Source organism: Notechis scutatus, chromosome 2 (genome assembly GCF_049901735.1).
Source record: "Notechis scutatus isolate UNSWTSFEM ecotype Mainland chromosome 2, rNotScu1.2, whole genome shotgun sequence".
Lineage (NCBI taxonomy): Eukaryota > Metazoa > Chordata > Lepidosauria > Squamata > Elapidae > Notechis > Notechis scutatus.
Window position 1 is genome coordinate 265,506,597 of NC_142010.1, and position 21,525 is coordinate 265,528,121.

A 21,525-nucleotide genomic window follows, 5' to 3' on the forward strand; every position below is an offset into this window, starting at 1 on the left:
AATTTGTGCTCACTCTGTAGACTTCGTCTAGCTCTTTCAGGATATCATCCTTATCTTTTTCCAACAGATCTGCAAATATTCCTGCCATCACTTGTTCCAAATCCTCTTCTTTAGACTCCGTTATGTTTTGGAATCTCAAATATGCTGTGGCCTTGTCCATTTCCAGATATACCAAGGAATCGTCCATTTCTTTGCTCACGTTTCTTAATTGCTCACCAACCATTTCCAGCTTCTTTTCCGTTTGTTCCGTCCTTTTCTCAACCTCCTTGATTGTTGATTCATTCCTTTCTAGTGCTTGCTGTATTGTTTCAATTTTTTGATCCAGCTTTGAGATGTCTAATTTCATTTCTGCCTTTAAGCTCCCCATCTCTTCTTTTAATTCATTTGTGTCAGCCCATGTTTCAATATGATTTTTCGCCATTATTTCCTGAAGTTTCAGCATGGATTCTTGTAAAGTAAGAAGGGTCGACTGGATATTAGCATTCGTGATGACAGGTTGTTTCTCTCCAGGTAAGAGTTTCTTCAATTGTCTTTTGTGCCATCACTGAGAGCGATGGCATCGCGGTTTTTTGTAGTGAAGTAGTCTTCTTCCCAGTTTTAAGTGTTGCGTTAGTCACAGAGGTCATTTCTTGTAAAATTTATTTTTGTTTTTGTATTATACTAAATATGTTGTCCCAAATTAGCATTTGCTATTGAAAAGTATCAGCTATATATGGCCACTACTCTAATTAATATGTTACAGGGTTAACCTCTCTTGTCAATATATATATTCTCCAGAACAATTTTAAAGCTATTTTCTAAATCAAATACCTGGATTTGTAGATCTTAATAATATATCAAATTCCTCTATTTAAATTTAACTACTATTAATCTGTATATCTATCATTTCAAATACTTACAAATCTAAATGAAAATATATCAACCTTGCTATACAATAACTAATTAGTTAATCTGTAGTAATCACAATTAGTCACAATTAATTATTTAATTCAATATAATCAATGCCTATAATCAAATTTCAATACCTAATTAATTATCACCTCCTTTTTTTGTACTATAACCAAATATAAACTTCAATATTTACTAATGTATCAATTAAATCATATATAAATTACGTTTACTACTTTTGAAAATCAGTTGAGTTGGTGTCAAGAAATAATTACTACAGTCAGCAAAGTTTAAAGGCTTAAAGTGTCTTAATGTAGTTGTTCAGTTCTTCGTCTCTAAATCAAAGTTTCTTTACCAAGCACACCGGAAGCACAGAATTGCTGAGTAATGTCTCTGGTTTCACCGTCTCAGCACACTCTCGGCTATAGCCGTTCCTCCTTTCGTTTAAAAGTCTTATGAGTCAATCTCTTCTTTTAATAAATCTCTGCAGCTGCAGTCCAATAATCCAAAAAGAGTCCAGTAAATTATTCAGTTTCGTCCGTGGAATATTTAAAGTTGTAATAAGGCTATTTAATTCCTCACTTCAGATCTCCCCCAATCTCAAGTTTGTCCTTCCAATTTTCCCAAAATCCACAATTCAACTCCTCTCGAAGTTCCCTTAAATTAAACTCGTTCTTTCTTTCTTTTTTCCCCCCAATTATTGTCAGTCATTCAGGTCCCTCCGATTCTCTTATCTTCTCTATCCGATCGCTCACGTTGTTATCCTCTTTCGTCTCACGAGCCCTTTCGCTTTCACCGCCACTCGTATCTGCTTTGGCTGCTGTTTTCGGGCTTCGCTCCGACGAAGGTTCTCCAATATTCAACGCTCAAATCAGGATCGCAAATTCTTTCACCCGCACTCTTCGTTCACCACAGTCTGTCACTCACTCGCTTCCTCTTGTATGTAACGATCCAGACTTCAGGACCACCATTACGGACGGTCTCTTGATGTCGGTCTCTACAGGGTCTCTCTGCGTCGCGATGAGAATCGCCTTCTCCACACCGCGACTTGAGTCTCCCCACACCGGCATGCTTCTCTACAAGATGTGTGCACCCCTAAGGGTCACTCCAACAGTAAGAGGAGATAGCGTGAAACCCAGAGCGAGCTTCAGCACCTCCATTCGTCCATATCTCGTCACCAGAAGTCCTGATTTGTGATTTGATTGCTGATTGTACCCTATGACTATCATTAAGTGTTGTACCTGATGATTCTGGACTCTTGACGAATGTATCTTTTCTTTTATGTACCCTGAGAGCATTTGCACCAAGACAAATTCCTTGTGTGTCCAATCCCACTTGGCCAATAAACAAAGAACTAAACTAAAAAAAAAAAGCAGGATATCAAACCGGTACAGCCAGTCCTCCCCATACAACCGCAAGGGAGCTCAATATTTACATTGTTAAGCGAGAGATTCGTTAAGTGAGTTTGGCTCCGTTTTTATGACTTTTCTTCTCCCGTTTGTTCACTGAATCATTGCAGTTCTTACTTTAGTCACATGGATGTTAAGTGAACCTTCCCCTCCTCCTGTGCCCTCCCCCTGAGCCAGGTTTGCAGTGGTCCTTCTGCCCTGCCCAAAGATGGAGAGGGAGCCCCCACCCACCCACCCCACCCAGCTCCTCCTGCGCCAGAGCTGTCACCTGCTCCATAACTGTGCTGGCTGTAGCTGCCGGCCTGCTGGAAGGGCGTGGAAGCAGCGTTCAAGGTCACGCTGTGCTGCTTGGCCGAGGCTGGAGGGACCTGGAGGAAGGTAAAGGGAGAAAGGTCAGAGCTTGGGGGGCCTCTGGGGACCCCATTGCAAAAGGCCTCTGGACATTCTTGGGTTTCTCCTCTCCCTTCTAATCCTGACAACGTTCCCTAGTTGGGTCATGTCTGCAAGAAAACAACCAAGCTCAGAGAGCATCGAGCACCCACAGTCTTCCTCCTCCCCCTCACAGTGATGATGTTCCCTAGTTGGGTCATGAATTGTCTGCCAGAAAACAACCAAGCACTGAGAGCATCTAGAACTCCCCAGTTCTCTTCCTCCCCCTCCCTCTGCTCCTCCTTCTCCCCCTCCTCTCCCCCTCTTCCTCCTTTCCTCCTCCTCCCTTCCTCTCCCTCCTCTCCCTCCTACTTTCCCCCTCCTCCTCCTCTCCCTCTTCCTTCCCCTCCTCCTCCTCCTCACAGCAATGATGTTCCCCAGCTGGGTAATAAAACTGCCTGCTAGACTACAACCAAGCTCAGAGAGCACCGAGGGCCACTCAGATGCAACAACTGTGGGAGCATCCCAGCTCATGCCCAACCGCCCTTCAGGACAGAGACTTACAAACATGGTGGGGCCGTACTGGAAAGCGCTGGGAACTCCTGGCACGCCGGCGTAGTATGGTAAGCCAGTGTAGCTGTAGCCGGGCGGCAACGTGGGGTTGAGGAAGGCTTGTTGAGCCGTGTGGTGGGCCTGGTTCTGGTTCTGCTGAGCCTGGGCAAGGGTGGTGGCGGGCACGGGCGAAGCTGAGTCTCCGCGGCCAAATTTCGCAATATCACCTGGACAGGAAGGAGGAAGTGACAAAACAGAGAGGTTCAGGGATGGACACGATGGCAATTCCTCTTTGCGATGGCTGGACAGGTTGTCCCAAAGGCGCTTCTTTTTCCTCAAGAGGCAACTGGACTTTCTGGTTTTTCTTTGAAGAAGACGTTTCACTTCTCACCCCAGAAACTTCTTCAGCTCTGACTGGATGGTGGGGAAGGGAAGGATTGAAGCTGGTCATTTGCATCCTTTTTAGAGAGTCGTTGAGGCCACTTGGAGGTTTGTCTGTGTCCTCAGGGTCACCTGAGTGGTGCAAATGGGTGTGGAGCTTTCTTGGAATTGCTGAAAGGATTGTGTTGAGCTCTGTTTCCTAAAGGATGTTTCAACAGTTCCCAGAAGGCCCCACATCCATTTGCAACTACTCAGGGGACCCCAAGGACACAGATAAACCTCCAAGTGGCCTCAACGACCCTCTATAAGGATGCAAATGACCAGCTGGTCTGTGATTCTGAACTTACGACTGCAATCAGGAACAGAATTTTCATTGCTAAGTGAGTTGTCCCAAAGGTACTTTTTTCAGGAGGCAACTGGAATTTCTTGTTTTTTTTCTTGGAAGACGTTTCGCTTCCCATACAAGAAGCTTCTTTAGTTCTGACTGGACGGTGAAGAATAGAAGGGTTTATACTTCTTGCAAACAGCTGGTCATTTGCATCCTTTGAGTGGGTTGTTGAAACTCCTGAAAAAGCCCCTTTGGGACAACCATGACCTGGATGACCGAGAATCTCTACGGACTTTTTAGCTATGCAATTTGGGATGGACACCCTTGGAATGGTGTGGGAATAGGAACGGATTTCCAGAGGAAAAATTGCAGACTACAGGAACCATTTGCACCATTCAAGTTACCCTGAGGACACAAATAAACCTCTAGGCGGTCTCAAGGACCCTCTAAAAGGATGCAAATGACCAGCTGTCTGCAAGGAGTATAAATCCTTCCATTCTCCACCCTCCAGTCAGAGCTGAAGAAGCTTCTTGTACGGGAAGCCCGGCCAGCAATACTATTTCAAGTCTTCCACCGGTACACCAAATGACTTTTTCACCCTTTTGTGCTTGGGGTTATTCATCACCTCGGTAAGTGTTTAGAACAGGGGTCTCTAAACTTCGCAACTTTTAAGACCTGTGGACCTCCATTCCCAGAATCCCCCAATCAACCAACAGGGAGTGTGAAGTCCACAAGCCTTAAAGTTATCAAGGTTGGACCCCCCTGCTCTGCACTCTGGGAGGTTCAACAGAAAGTGTGTGTATAGAAGGAGACCATGAGGAGCCTTAGATAGTCCAGATGAAAGACAACCTTGTGTCCAACCAGGTGAGCAAGAGTCCTGGAGGTGGTGTCGATATGATCCTGAACGTTTGGTCTTCTTGGAAGTTGACAGAAAAGGCATAGGAAGCCATGGACTCCCCCACTGTGGTAGCCATCGCAATGCCACGATCAAGCAACAGACAGCCTGGCATGGACACGGGAGATCCACAGCCCTACCTGAGCATTGCCTCACCTGAGTAAGGGTTGTTAGCAAGGGCTCCATCTCTGCTGGTCAGGTTCGCAGGAGCAGGGAATGTGATTCCATAGTAATCCTACCAAAGAGAAAGCAACACAACAATGTAGAGGTAGTCCTCAACTTACGACTACAATGGAGTCCACAGTTTCTGTTGCTAAGCAAGGCAATAGCACTTAGACTACACCGCTTCACAGTGCTTTACAGCCTCTCTCTGAGTGGTTTATAGAGTCAGCCTCCTGCCCCTGCAAAATCTGGCTCCTCATTTTACCCACCTAGGAAGGATGGAAGGTGAGTGAACAACTTTCAGGCGGTCAGAATCGAACTGCTAGCAGATGGCAGAGTTATCCTCCAATACTTCATTCTAACCATTGCTCCACCAGAGTTCTATATCTATCATCTGTCTGTCTGTCTGTCTGTCTGTATCCATCCATTCATCCATCCACCCATAGCAAAGCATAGCATGGCAATAGTGCTAAGACTTATGTACTGCTCCATAGTGCTTTGCAGCCCTAAACGGTTTACAGAGTCAGCCTCTTGCTCCCAACAATCTGGGTCCTCGTTTTATCGACATCGGAAGGACGGAAGGCTGAGTCAACCTTCAGCCGGTCAGAATCGAACTGCTGGCAGAGTTAGCTTGGAATGCTGCATTCTAACCACTGTGCCACCATGGCTCTCTCTATATATATATCTGTCCCTCTGCCTGCCTGCCTGCCTGCCTATCTATCCATCCATCTATCCATAGCAATAGCACTTAGACTTACATACCGCTTCACAGTGCTTTTACAGCCAGAGTGGTTTACAGGGTCAGCCTCTTTACCCCAACAATCTGGGTCTTCATTTTACCAACCTCGGAAGGATGGAAGGTTGAAGCTATGTTGAAGCCCTGAGTCTGTCTATTGAAAATGAAACTAACTTGCTTGCTTGCCTGCTGAAGTTACTTGCAAGATGTTTCTATCTGAGTTTGCTCCATGTTGGAGAAATCTACAACTGGTTTGTAAAATCTACTTAATATGTTTATAAAGATGTTAAGCCATCTGTGTTTATTTTTCTGGTGCTGAATTAACACTGCAAAAACTCTGGATAACTCGGGACTGTGCAACTGTCCTAAGTACATGCCAGTTGCCAAGTCTCCAAATCCTGTTTCTGTGACCACGGGGATGCTGCAGTGGTTGTAAGTCACTTTTTCCGGAGCTGTTGTGACCTCAGATGGTCACTAAGGAGAATGGTTGTAAGTCAAGCATCACCTCTATTTCTAAAACCAGATTGCAGCCTAGACTACAGGTAGTCCTTGACTAATGTCCGGTCATTTAGCGACGGTTGAAAGTTCTGACAGACTTAAATGCAAGCACCAAGGCAAAGTTAAGAAAGAATTAGTTGCTTTGAATCAAGTTATAGTAAATGGCAACATTTAAAAATTGCCATTTATGCAAGGGTGGGTTTCTACCAGTTCGCACCTATTCACTAGAACCGGTTAACATTCTAAGCAGTTTGGAGAACCGATTGTGAGAAGAAATTACTGGGCTAATCCTGTAAGGAAGGCAGGAAGGAAACATTCTGGTGTTGCTTACAGAGAAACTGCCTCTCCATTAACCCTTATTACATTTTTGGCAGGACTAGATTTCCTGTCTCAGGAACTTCTCTGGAGTTGTTTTTCCTTCCTTTGCTGGTACTTTGCTTGTGTGGAGTGACCATTCAAAGTTAGAATGGCACTGAAAAAAGTGACTTACGACCGTTTTTCACACTTACGACTGTTGCAGCATCCCCACAGTCATGAAAGGCCAGGCGACGAGATGCTGCCTCGATGTACCATGCCCAGCCAATAACATGACCACCAAACCATGTCCACCCAGTCACATGACCACCAAGCCTCACCCACCAACTAAGCCACGCCCACAGAACCAGTTGTTAAAAAATTTGAATCCCACCCCCTGGCATTTATGTAGTTAAAAATATATCTTGATTTTTTTTTTTTTTAAAAAAAAGAAATGATTCATGTTTTGTGGGTTCACTCAGGTGACCCCGGAATCTGAGCAAACCAAGCCCATTACTTTAAACTGGAGCCTCCTGCAGTTCTTAGAAGCTCTTGCGGCAGAGAAATAGGAAGAATAAGAGAGTAACAGAATTGATGTAACTATGGTCATGTTTGTATTGAAATTTAAAAACCTGGAATCACACTGCTTGCCAGAGAGATGTCCCCCCCCCCACCACCCCCAAAAAAAGAAGAAATGGAATAATGAAATTATCATGTCTGTTTAAATAATATTGTGATTGGCATTAGAAGAATGTATTGGACTATTGAATAATTAAACGATGAAGGACTATAATACGATATAAATATGTGTATTAACATTATAATCATATAAGTTGGATAAATGTAACAGGTATGATGAATGCTGTTACTGTTTGTTGGCACCAAAATGCATGATGCTTAGGTGAAACACTGTCTATGTATTGATGTCTATAAGCAGAATAAATAAAAAACTTCGGGGGGGGGGGGAGAGAATAACAGAGTTGGAAGGGACCTTTGAGGTCTTCTAGTCCAACCCCTTGCTCAAGCAGAAAACCCTTCAGACAAGTCCAAGTCTCTTCTTGAAAACCTCCAGTGATGGAGCACCCACAACTTCTGGTGGCAAGTTGTTCCACTGGTTAATTGTTCTCACAGTCAGGAAATTCCTCCTTAATTCTAGGTTGCTTCTCTCCTTGATTAGTTTCCACCCGCTATTTCTTGTCCTGACTTACTCTAAAGGCCCTTTTAAAGTAGGGGTTAAGTTATCGTTTTGGGGTGTAGAAAGGAGAAGGAACACAGCTTGGCCAAGTTTAAGCTGGACTTCAGTAACGTTTAAAGAACTGCAGCCCTCACTGTGCTCCAGGGTATTTCAAATTAATTCTTGGCATGCTGCCTTTTTTTCCTCCTGCTTTGTTTTCACATTCTTCACAAGAGCATGCAAGTAAGAAAAGCGCTTCACAGCAGTGGCTGCATGAAAACCTCTGAAGGAGACTGAGACATTACTTCCGTGTCCATATTTGGAACAGTCTTTCTCCGCCTCTCGCTTTCAGTTTCGGGTCTGTTTTATTTTCAGTATCTCAGCTCCGACTCTTAATTCTGACGTTGGAATTTCCCAAAAAGGAAAAAAAAAAGGAAAAAAGAAAAAAAATCCAGGGCTGATGCCCAGGAATTAATGCTGCCAAGTACTTAACAAACAATGCCTCGACTTGGCAGCATTCACAATTTATTTTAAACATCGAATAAAGGCGGAATAAAAGGAAGAGCGTTGGAAAGGAACCAAGGAATTCCGGTGGGAATAGAATAACGAGGTTAGAAGGGACCTTGGAGGTCTTCTAGTCCAACCACCTGCTTGGGCAGGAAACCCTTTACTCATATCATATATGTTAATACTATGTGATGTGAGTTATTGGAAGAGGCCAATGTTTACTGAAAGCAAATGATTGATCGACATACTGTAAAAGCGAGCTATAGATGTTAGAATTGGGCAGTTTTGCTCCTGGTTTGCCTCGGGGGAGTTATTTATGATTTGGACCTCTTTTAAAATAGCTTCTCGAAATATAAAATACAAATGAAAATGAAAATAAAATAAAATAAAGGAAAACTAGAATTACTGAATGGGGAAACTAGCATTGGTTACCTGAGGGAACATCCCTTGCCGGTCACATCTATCCGACCCATTAGAGCGAGGAGGCAGGAAATGCTGCGGGTCCCATCCCTGAGGGAAGATACACCTGATGGGACCCAGAAGAAGGGCCTCCTCCGTGGTGGCTCCCTCTCTCTGGAACATCATCCCCGCCAGAGATTAGAACGGCCCTGTGGCTATTCTGCCTTAGCTATTTTGCCATAGAACAAATCTTGCCCAGCACGTACACCACTCAGGGCAAATTCCACTGAAACTGACAGGATTAACTACAAAAGTCTGTGTCAGCTAGAAACTGTGTATTTGGTATTAAGACATGTCTACCTGAAAACTATCAGTCATGTGGTTTGCTCCTTGTGTCACGTATCTTGGTTTTAATGATTAATTCTGTAACTTCTTTGTTTCCTGCAATCACCCCCGCACCCCGTCTTTGGAATCAGCACAATAAAAGGGGACAGCGCAAAGCAATCGGGCCGCCGGGACAATTCCATCTGCCCCAGGCGCGATGTGTTTCCTCACCTAAAGAAACTGTTTGTTTTGTGTCTTTTCTTTGTGCCTTGGCACTCACCCTCGCGAGGGCTCCGCTAAATTATTTCTTGAAAGGAATTCAGCAACAGACTGGAGAATTGAATCAACGGACCGGTCGCTCGACGCGACACGGCCCCCATTCTAACTCTCTTCCAGAAGGCTCTGAAGAAGACCCGGTTCTGCCAGCGGGCCTGGGGAACTTAGAGCGGGATGGAGCCCATCAAATGGCTCCTGTGATCTGCTGTCGTCGGGGTTGGGTGGGTGGGAGTTGGGGAGTGACTTTTTTCATTTTTATTTTATTTTTTCCAGATGTTGTTCTATTGTACCTTAACTAATTTATTTGATTATTTTTGTTAGTTTTTATTGTTTTTTATTTTTATCATTTTTTGTTTTAAATATGGTTTTTACATTGTGTAAGCTGCCTCGAGTCGCCATAGGCGAATAGGTGGCAATATTAAATAAATAAATAAACAAACAAACAAATAAATAATCAAATAAATAAATAAATAATCAAATAAATAATTAAATAAAAGATTAAATGATTAAATAAATAAATAAATATAAATAAATAAATAAATAAATAATTAGATAGATAGATAGATAGATAGATAGATAGATAGATAGATAGATAGATAGATAGATAGATAGATAGATAGGCAGGCAGGATAGATAGATAGATGATAGATAGATAGATAGATAGGGATATAGATAGATAGATAGATAGATAGATAGATAGATAGATAGATAGATAGATGATAGATAGATAGATAGATAGGGATAGATACAATTTGAAAAGACAAAATAAAATGATGACAATAAAATGAGGGCAAGTGGATAGCAAGAGCTGGCAAGTGGTTAAAACAGCAAATAATAGGGCCAGCCCATCACTGTCTCTGTTGCCGCGTCCTGGACCAGTTGTCGCTTCCGAATACTCTTCAAGGGCAGCCCCACAGAGAGCGCATTGCAGTAACCCAGCTGGGAGAGGCCTAATGCAGAAGCGATGTCCTCTCACTTCGAGAGCATTACCGACGGCATTCAACCGCGAAAGATGATGATGACAGCAACCGTCATAAATGTGAATCGGTTGTCAAGCCTCCAAAAGATGTGACCATGGGAATAATGTGATATGAAACTGAATAAGTAAAATGATGAGGTAACTATGGTCATGTTTGTATTGAGATGTGAAACCTGGAACCACACTGCATGCCAAATGAGAATTTTTGATTTAAAAACGAACAAAACAAAAAAACAAAAATAGGAGAGGAAATGGAATAATGAAATCACTAGGCATGTTTAAATGACATGGTGGTTGGCCCTAGGAGAGGGAACTGAAATGTTGAAAATAAGCCATGAAGGATTATGATTTAATGCGAACATGTGCATTAAGAGATAGGATTGGTATTATTAATTCTGCTCAGGCTAAAATGTATGATATATGGATGCCACCACTGTTTATGTATTGTTGTGTACATGTAGATTGAAATAAAAAAAAAACTTGATTACAAAAAAAAAGGGGGGATTCGACCAGGGGGACACTGGAACGGTTGTTAAGTGTGAAAAACGGTCACTAAGTCACTTTTTTTCAGTGCCGTTGTTAACTTCGAACAGCCATTAAGTGAACGGGTGTAAGTCAAGGTCTACATATATACTGCAAGGCTCAAGGGTTGACTTGCAGGCAATGAAACCTCAAGCATATTATCCTAGCAGTGTTGGCCACTGGGGGGTCTTTTGGGGTGGGAGGAGGAGGTAGGAAATATTTTTTTTAAGGGGGGGGGAGCTGGAAGAGGTCCCATCTCAGCCACAAGCACCTAAGACTCACCAGCCCCACCAAAAGGGGGGAAAACCTCCATGGAAGATGAAACTGAAAACTGAAAATGAAACTGGGGAATTTGGGAGAGAAAATGATGAAAGAGAACATGGGCTACCAAGGGCATAAAAGAGGATGCCAGAGAGCCCTTCACTTCAATGGTGCTGCACCACAGAAGGGGACCCATCGCAGAACCCAGGTCCTTCCATGGCGGCCACATCGACTCCGGTGCCCATGGGGCTGCTCTGCTTGGTGCTCCTGCTGGCTGTCCCAGCCTCGGGACTTCACTGCAACCTTCTGAAAAGGCAACAGCAGAGATGGAACCAGCAAAGCATGGAGCTGTTGAAAGGCATGGAGGCAAAGCTCCCCCCGGAGTGTCTGCAGAAGATGCCGGAGGTCACTTTCCCCATAAAAATCCTCGGGATACGACAGCCACGGGTTGCCACCAAAGCCATCCTGGAGATGCTGCATGGATTCCTGCATCTCTTCAAGGAGGACCATCTGTGGGTCGCCTGGGATGCCACTTTGCGAAAAAGGTCAGTCCGTGGTTTTGTTTTTCTTCCTTCCTTCCTTCCTTCTGCGCGCGCGTGTGTGTATCTCTATAGAGGTAGTCCTCGACTTACAACGGTTCACTTAAGTGACCGTTCGAAGTTGCAACGGCACTGGAAAAAAAAGGGGCTTAGGAACGTTTTTCACACGGCCGTTGGGAGCATGGTCACGTGAACAAAATTTGGATGCTCGTCTTTATGACGGTGACAGAGTCCCTGGGGTCACGTAACCTCCAAGTCAACGGGGAAGCCCGATTCACTTAACAACCGGGTTGCTAGCTTAACAGCTGCAAGTGGTTTACTTAACCACGGGGGTGGGGGGGTGGGGGGCAAGAAAGGTCGTAAAAAAATGGGGCAAAACTACCACTTAAGCAATGTTTGCGCTTAGCTACAGAAATTTTGGGCTCGATTGTGGTCGTAAGTCAAGGACTTAACTATAGTAGGATGGGATCCACATAGTGAGACAAAGTGGTTGAGGAAAAGTAACTTTTTTCCTCTCAAGCCCTACTGTTTTGACCCAAAAGTGATGGTTAAAAAGGCAACTGGATGATTTTAATAAATAATTATTATTATTATTATTACTACTACTACTACTACCACTAGTATTACTAGTATTACTAGTACTACTATTACTATTACTATTGTTGTTACTACTACTATCATTATTACTATTACTATTATTTAATCTTTAGTGAGACTCACAGTCTTTGGGGCTGGTTGGTAGCTCAACAGCTCGAGTCCTAACCAAGGACCCAGGAACTGTTCAGGTAGCATCGGAGGATATAAACTGTTCCAAATAGGGTGTTTTTTTTGTAGAATCAGGGTATTCAAGTCTGATAAGTTCAGGATTTCCAGATAGCGAGGCAGCCCTTTAGGTATGGCTCCAAGGGCTCCAATTACAATTGGGATAACACACGATTTCTTTTTCCAAAGTCACTCAACTTCAATTATTACTATTATTACTATTGTTATTATTGTTATTATTATTATTATTATTATTATTATTATTATTATTATTATTATTATTATTATTATTAAATAAAATAAATAGCTGGGGAAATTTGCAGCCATCCGAAAGCAACGGAAAGGATTCTGATTTAATTCATTTTAAAACTCCATCTTGCTTTACTCCTCCAGGAGCTCAAAGCAGTAGGCAGAAGACTTACGTTTTCCCATTTTTCTCCCAACAACATCCCTGTGAGGTAGCTCCCAAAGGTGCTTTTTCAAAAGTCAACTGGACTTTCTTTGCTTTATTTTTCTTTGAAAACGTTTTTCAGCTTCTCATCTGAAAAGCTCCTTCAGTACTTGAGAACCGAGGAAGTTTCTTGGACAAGAAGCGAAATGTTTTCAAATAAATCCCAACGGTGCTTTTTTTTCAAAAAAAAAAAAAAAAAAGGAAACTGGGCTTCGTTTTGCCTTGAAGAGGTTTTGCTTCTTGTCCGAGAAGCTTCATCAGTACTGGCGCTTCTTCCAGCTGAGGCAGAACTGAAGAAGCTCCTCGGATAAGAAGCAAAACGTCTTCGAGGAAAAACAAAGTCCAGTGGCTTTTTGCAAAAGCACTTTTGGGACAACCCTGTTGTCCTCCGCCAGCGGCCTGTGGAGCTGGCAGCAGAGTTGGACAGTGGGGAGGAACAGGGACCAGTCTGGGGAGGGCTCAGACGAGGGATCTCCGTCTGACACAGAGAATGGGGCCAGGGCCATCTGAGAGTTTTGTGCTAACTCTGGAGCCTCCAGAATCTGACAGCAGCGAGGCAGAGGAGCAGAGGGAGCCTGTTCCCAGTGTGCGCTTGTGCAGAGCTGCCAGAAGGCAAGAACAGTTAAGACAAAAGGGGCGACTCGGGAGTAAGGCTTGGAGGTGATTGGCCCTCCCATAAGACATAAAGGAGGAGCAAAGGGACATGAGCCTTTGCAGGAAGCAACTTTGTTCGCTCTGGTCAGTTTAAACTCTGAAGCTCCGTGTGGACTTTGTGCTCCGTTTGGCCTTGTACAGCTAATGGGCAATTTAGTGTTGGCAACATTTCAAGGGAGATAAAGGTGGGTGCTTATCCGCCTTATCCCAAAGGATTGTGGCAGAACTTCTGTTGGACTATGCATAAACTGTATGGGACTCATTACGGGCTGGGAATGCATATAATTCACAGCCGTTGAAATAAAAACAAAGGTTGTTGGGAACAGCGTGTGATTGTTACTGTCTCAGGAAGCCTTGGTCAGAACAAACCCTGACCTGGATGACTGAGAATCTCTACCAACATTCTCCTAACTGTTTTGCCATTCTAGGTTTTTCAACAATCTGTACGCGCAAACTCAGAGACTCGAGAGGTGCCTCGAAGGAGAAAAACTGAGGCTGGGAAAAAGTAAAAAGGAATGGATGCACAAACTTCAACTGAAGAAGTATTTCCGCAGCATCGAGAATTTCCTCAAAGAGAAAGGACTGGACAGGTGCACGCAGGAGTTCATAAGACATGAAATCCAAGCAGATTTCATGTATATAGACTGGCTGACCGAGAGAATGTAGATCTATTTATTTTAATCTATTTATTTTATTTATGTATTTATTGGAGCTCTGCCTTTATATATTTATTTATTTTTACAAATGATACAAATGATTTATTTTTACAAATGAAGGTTGTATTAAATGTTACGTTCAATGAAAGATCAAATTAAGAGTTGTTTTAATGTGGGGGCCACAAGAAAGTATATGAAGATTTGATTTTGAACCAAACTGCACCCACTGGACTTTTCAATAGTTTTTTACGCGTTCTGTTATTTGATTTGTAATGATACGATTTGAAATAAAAGTGGGCTTTTCTTTAAAAAAAAAAAAGAGAGACTATACGTAGTCTTTGACTTAGGACGACTTACAACCATTTGTTTAGGGACCGTTCCAAGTTACAACGGCACTGAAAAAAGTGACTTATGACCGTTTTTCACACTTATGACCGCTGCAGCATCCGCATGGTCCCATGATCAAAATTCAGATGCTCAGCCACTGATTCATAAGTCCACTAGGAAACCAGATTTACTTAATAACCAGGTTACGAACTTATCAACTTCAGTGATTCACTTAACAACGGTGACAAGAAAGGTCATAAAATGGGGCAAAGTTCACTTTGGTCGTAAGTTGAGGACTACCTGCATGTAGGACTCCAGGCAGGTTTTATCCCAACAGTTCCTCTCTGGGACTCTTCATTTTGACTTTGGGGCAGAGAACTGGGTTCCATGCTTACATTTGAGGTGGAAGTTTTGGCCCTGCGTTATATTCCTTTATTTGCTTGATGGTTTGCATCCTGCCTTTGTTATTTTTACAAATAACTCGAGGCAGTGAACACATCCAACACATTTTCTTCCGCCTATTTCCCCCACAACAACAACCCTGCGAGGTGAGCTGGACTGAAAGAGAATGACTGGACCAAAGTCACCCAGCTGGGCTTTCATGCCTATGGTGGGACTAGAACTCCTTGTCTCCAGTTGGTTGACTCAGGTAGCTTTCACGGCTAAGGCGGGACTAAAACTCACCGTCTCCTAGCGATTGGCTCAAAATCACCCAGTCAACTCTCATGCCTAAGGCGGGATTTGAAGTCACCACCTCCTGATGATTGGCTCTAAGTTATCCAGTCTACTTTCATGCCTAAGGCAGGATTGGAACTCACCGACTCCCATTTTCTAGCCTAGTGACTTAACCACCAGACCAAACTGGCTCTCTTTAGTCTCTTAATAGAATTTATGTGTGGTACAACAGCACAGGTAACTCTCTAGTTTATGACCGGTTGCTTAAGGGTTGTTTGAAGTTAAGACGAACCTGTAAAAGAGGAGTTGCAAGCCAGTCCTGGGACTCGGCCCTCTCCAGAAAATGGAAGGCCGCAAACACAGCCCAGTTTGTGCCTTTTACAGTCAGTCCTTGACTTACAACCATTCAAAGAAGAGACCACAAAGAACAGGGAGTCAACCTATTCTCCAAAGCACCTGAGAAGGCAGGACAAGAAGCAACAGGTGGAAACTAATCAAGGTGAGAAGCAACTTAGAACTAAGGAGGAATTTCCTGACAGTTAGAAGCAACTTAGAACTAAGGAGGAATTTCCTGACAGTTAGAACAATTTAACCAGTGGAACAAGTTTCCTCCAGAAGTTGTGAATGCTCCAACACTGGAAGGTTTTCAAAAGATGTTGGATAACCATTTGTCTGAAATGGTATAGGGTTTCCTGCCTAGGCAGGGGGTTGGACTAGAAGACCTCCAAGGTTCCTTCCAACTCTGTTTCGATTCGATTCTATATTCTATTCTATTCTATTCTATTCTATTCTATTCTATTCTATTCTATTCTATTCTATTCTACTCTACTCTACTCTACTCTACTCTATTCTTTCCTGGTTCTGTTCTGTTCTGTTCTGTTCTGTTCTATTCTATTCTATTCTATTCTATTCTATTCTATTCTATTCTATTCTATTCTATTCTATTCCATTCCATTCCATTCCATTCCATTCCATTCCATTCCATTCCATTCCATTCCATTCCATTCTTTCCTGATTCTATTCTTTCCTGGTTTTATCCTTTCCTGGTTCTATTCTATTCTATTCTATTCTATTCTATTCTATTCTATTCTATTCTATTCTATTCTATTCTATTCTATTCTATTCTATTCTACTCTACTCTACTCTACTCTACTCTATATTCTATCCTATTCTAATTCTATTCTATTTTATTCTATTCTATGTTATGACGGTGCTAAAAAAAAAGGTGATTTATCGCCAATACTCACACATAATGACTATTAATACAATCCTGTCCCTCCAGCGAGGTCTCCTCAGATCTACCCTCCCAATTATGTTTCTTTTTGCCTTCAACAAAAGAGCAGGCTTCTCTTTGCTTAGTCATTTACCCGATGAATTATACGGTAAACCAACCCAACAGTGCCCGCAACAGACAGGAAACACCCTTCAGAGACATAAGGGAAGACCAGGAGCTTCCTTGACAGGTAAATGGAATGCCATGCTGGAGACAACTTTGTTACACTACAATTAATCTTATTGGTACTACACAGAAAGAAAAAAAATAAGTGGAGGCTAAAAAAAAACAGGAAGAACGGTTGCAGGAATTGGGATATATCTCATTTAATGAGAAGAAGGATTAGGGGAGACATGATAGCAGCGTTCCAATATCTCAAAGGTTGTCACATAAGAAGAGGGAGTCAATCATATTCTCCAAAGCACCTGAAGGCAGGACAAGAAGCAACGGGTGGAAACTAATCAAGGAGAGAAGCAACTTAGAGCTAAGGAGGAACTTCCTGACAGTTAGAACAATTAATCGGTGGAACAAGTTGCCTCCAGAAGTTGTGGGCGCTCCAAGTTTTTAAGAAGAGATTAGACAGCCATTCGTCTGAAATGGGAGAGGGTTTCCTGCCTGAGAAGGGGGTTGGACTAGAAGACCTCCAAGGTCCCTTCCAACTCTTGTTATCCTTTTACAAACAAGGCAGGAAAACTGCTCATTAAATGCTTCCTTGGGCGAAGGCTGGTAGCCCAATAAATGCACCCGGCTGAAACAACTGTGAGCGTACAACTGTGTGACACGCCAATTTCCCTTTATCCAGTCTTTCTTTTTTTTTTTTGGGGTGAGAAGGAAACACTCGTACATGAAGGTCAAGATAAAGCTGCCATTGCAGCATGAAAAGCAATCTTGTCTGCTCGCCTCCCTTGACAATTTGGAAGCTTTTATTGAAAACTATCAGAACTGCAAACCTACCTTGGTTTTTACAATTAAAGACACGGGAACGCTGAAGCTTATTCGATTCCACTTTCCATATACAATTATATATATATTTTAAAATGTATATGGAAAGTGGCATTTAAGTTTCAGCATTCCTGTGTCTTTAATTGCAAAAAGCAGAGTAGGCTTTCAACCTTTCCCTTTCCGATGGTTTTCAATAAAAGCTTAGAAATATATATATATTTAAAGACTCCGTAGTGAGAAAAGCATCAATAAAAAGGTCACTTACCACAGGCAGCCTGGATTGGAGCATCTGAAGATCGTCATAACCATAAATCTGCTTAAAGACAGAAAAAGCACACACGCAAATCACAAGGTTGGTGTTTCACTCCACAAACCCCACTTCCTTCTAGCACTGATGATGTTACCTAGCTGGGTACTTAAATGTCTGCAAGGAAACCACTAAGCTCAGAGATCGTCAAGGGCCCCATTGCAAATCGAATAAGTTCTGAGTCCAAGAAGATTCAGGTCAGGGATTACTTGTGAACGGAGGGCTTCCTCTTCTTTGCTTGTTCTCTGAATTCTATAGGGGGCCATAGTGTGCAACCCATAGACGAGATCGTGACTGCCCTACACATCTCCAGATTCAATCCGTGGCATCTCTTCCTTAGGAGAACACGTAATATACACATCCTGGGGAAATACCAACCCAACAGACTCTATACTGATTGCAGGATCCAATCTGAGGGCATCACCAAAACTGAAGGTTTATTCTTCCAAGCTTTTGGGCTGGTGCTGGAGCCCATCCTCCGGCTGTTCTACATGCTGTATTTATATGCTACATTTTTATATATGTGGAATAACTCAATGCACATATTCTGGGCAGAGAGAGAGAGAGGGAGGGAGGGAGACAAGAGACAGAGAGAGAGAGAGAGAGAGTGACAAGAGACAGAGAGAGAGAAAAAGAGAGAGTGACAAGAGACACAGAGAGTGACAAGACAGACACACACACACACACACACAGAGTTACAAGAGACAGAGACAGTGACACGAGACACACAAGAGACACACAGAGAAAGAGAGAGTGACAAGAGACAGAGAGAGTGATGAGACACACACATACAGAGGAGACAGAGACACAGTGACAAGAGACACAGAGTGACAAGACACACACACACAGAGTGACAAGAGACAGACACAGAGTGACAAGAGAGAGTAACGAGACACAGAGTGACAACACACACACACAGTGACAAGAGACACAGAGTGTGTGACAAGAGACACAGAGAAAAATAGACAAGAGACAGAGTGACAAGAGATATAGACAGAGAGTGACCACACACACACACACACATACTGACAAGAGACAAAGAGACAGAGTGACAAGAGATAGAGAGAGACACAAAGACAGAGTGACAGGACACACACACAGAGAGAGAATGACAAGAGACACAGAGAGAGAGAGAGAGACAGAGGGAGTGACAAGAGACACAGAGAGTGACAAGAGATACAAAGATATAGAGAAATAGACTCCAGCACCAGCTCAAAAGCTTGAAAGAATAAACCTTCGCTGCCCACAACCGACTCAGACTGAATCCTGCAACATTATCCAGGAACACGTATATTCACCTTGTACACTGATTGCATCAAAAGCCAGGCCAAAGTATGTTCTCCTTGATTTAATAGGGCAGACCACGGGGTCTTGTGCCTGAGGTTTGTAAATGGGTCTCACGGGACCTTTGCACGCAAGCTGCCTCCTCCTCCTCCCCCAAGAACAATTTGTGCTGGACTCTTCGCAACTGAATGGCTGACCCACCTCCACCCCAGAGCCCTCCCCAGAGCCAGTGGCTCAACGGTAGCAGGGCAAGGCAAGGGAGGGAAGGAAGGAAGGAAATGGCTTACTGGGTAGGCAGGCAGCAGCCCTCCAGGTCCAACAAAATACTGGTTATGCAACAAGGGGGGTACACCTTGGGGCAGGTTGGGGGGCGCTTTGCCTGCAAATAAAAAAAAACACCTTTAAAACAAAACACATCCTGCATGATAGCATGGGTAAAAAATGTTGGACATAGTATAGACTTAGCAGATTGGGAAACAATGTGGAATAAAAATTATACATTAATAAGATCAGCGCCCTATAAAGAAAATATGTATAAGATGTTCTATAGGTGGCATTTGCCCCCAATGAGACTAGCCAAAATGTACCCTAACATGAATCCAACATGCTGGAAAGGCAGAAAGAACCAAGGTAGCTTCTACCAAATGTGGTGCTTATGCCCAGGAGCCCAGAAATATTGCACTGAAATATGGAGTTGGCTAACAAGAGATAGTGGAAGAACGAACAGAATTTAAACCGGAATTGTTTCTATTGGGAATAGTCAAAGGGAATTACAGAAAGATTAAATATATTTTATTACACATTCTGACAGCTTCAAGGATAATATACGCACAATGTTGGAAACAAAATAATCTGCCTACTGAGGAATTAATAATTCAAAAAAATATTAGACGGTGCCTAAATGGACAAATTGACATTAAAACTTAAAGAGAAAGAAGAGTCGGAGTATTATGAAATTTGGTATAATTGGTATAATTGGCTGAATAATAGAAATAAAGATAAAGGTAATAAGAAAATTATAGATAAAAATGATTGTATATAAAGATGTATCAATGTAGATATCTGTATGAGATTGATGTGTAGAATAATTTGTAAAATAATGATGACACAATACTGTTAAAATCAAGATTAACGTGTGTTAAAGCTGAAAAAGAACAATAAAAATCACTAAAAAAAAACATCCTTAGCAAATGGGGAAAGAAGCAAAGGAGAGGACAGACGGTGTCTCGAGAAAGCTTGGTGTGACTTCCAATCCCAACAAAGAGGCAACGAAGACATTGCAAATCAAAATATATAGAGTGATAAATGTATAGAGAAGCATGTTATAACCATGGATATACAATAGATAAAAGTATGTTGTATCATATATCAAGTTTTTATTTATTTATTTATGCACTATACCAGGGGGTCAGCAACCCACAGCTCTGAAGCCACATATGGCTCTTTAATCCGTCTGCTGCGGGCTCCCTGTCGGCTCAAAATATGTGTCACAACCGCCAATGTGTGTGACACCTGGCGACACATGATTTATTGAGCTTTTCGACTCCTGGTAGGCCAACCGTGGGTACATCCAAGGAAAGTTTCAGAAGAAAACAGAATGCTTAATTCAAGTACTTAGGCTAGTTTTGTGGCCACTCAGGAAATAGTCAGGCAACGGGAAGGGTTTTGTGACTCCCGGCTTTTTCTTTTCTATGGGAAACGGGTTCCAATGGCTCTTTTGAGTGTTTTAAGGTTGCTGACCCCTGGACTATACTGTATGAAAATGGTCGTAACTAGGATGTATAACAGAGGTCTCCAAACTTGGCATCTTTAAGACTTGTGGACTTCAACTCCCAGAATTCTGGCTGGAGAATTCTGGGCGTTGAAATCCACAAGTCTTAAAGTTGCCAAGTTTGGGGACCCCTGATGTATAACATCAGGTCTATTTTTTTAAAAAAGTGCTGATACAACCAGCATATCGTTGTTGCAAAATTGAAATAAATAAATAAATTATGTATGTATGTATGTATGAAGCTACCATTACAGAGATCTCTGCCTTTATATATTCTATAAATACCAGGCCGACCACAAGGTCACAAGCAAAGCAACAAATTGCAATAGCTGGCATTCAGCTTTGTTCAGGTATTTTCCCACATCATTATAGTTGTGCTTTTAAAAGTTGTAGCAGCGTTTGGCAGAATCTCATCTGCCATCATCAGGCTTCTGTATTGTGTTCATCTGTGAGTCAGACTTTTACAGTGGTTTCAGTTTTAAATTTGGGGCTAGCCTACTGCTGTGCCAGATACTGCTGTGCTAGCCCAATTTAAAACTGAAACCACTGTAAAAGTCTGACTCACAGATGAACACAATACAGAAGCCTGATGATGGCAGATGAGATTCTGCCGAAACGTTGCTACAACTTTAAAAGCACAACTATTATGACGTGGGAAAATACCCGAACAAAGCTGAATAACATACATGTAAGTACCCGCGAAAACTTAAGAAAACATATACATACATACATACATATATAAAGAAGATAGATAGATATATCAACTATATTTATCTATCTATCTATCTATCTATCTATCTATCTATCTATCTATCTATCTATCTATCTATCTATCTATGAGGTTGTGGCAAGCAAAAAGAGATCCAGTAGATCACTTTGGTTCTCAGACCCCGCTCCAACCCGATCTCCCCCCAATGCCTTCCGTTTTGC

At 42.5% G+C, this 21,525-nt stretch overlaps 1 protein-coding gene across 2 annotated transcripts in view; it reads right to left on the reverse strand.

Moving 5' to 3' along the window:
• The window catches only part of UBAP2 (ubiquitin associated protein 2), a 147,856-nt gene that overhangs the window by 15,146 nt on the left and 111,185 nt on the right, over positions 1-21,525 (reverse strand). Inside the window, exons 20-24 of one of the 2 annotated variants that reach the window (XM_087958714.1) lie at positions 19,112-19,203; positions 17,499-17,546; positions 4,979-5,057; positions 3,231-3,445; positions 2,566-2,665 (exon numbers count right to left, since the gene is read on the reverse strand). In XM_087958714.1, the coding sequence (XP_087814840.1) occupies positions 2,566-2,665; positions 3,231-3,445; positions 4,979-5,057; positions 17,499-17,546; positions 19,112-19,203 (534 nt within the window). Of the gene's footprint in view, positions 1-2,565; positions 2,666-3,230; positions 3,446-4,978; positions 5,058-17,498; positions 17,550-19,111; positions 19,204-21,525 lie in introns of both variants that reach the window. The other variant, XM_087958713.1, reaches the window with a different exon arrangement.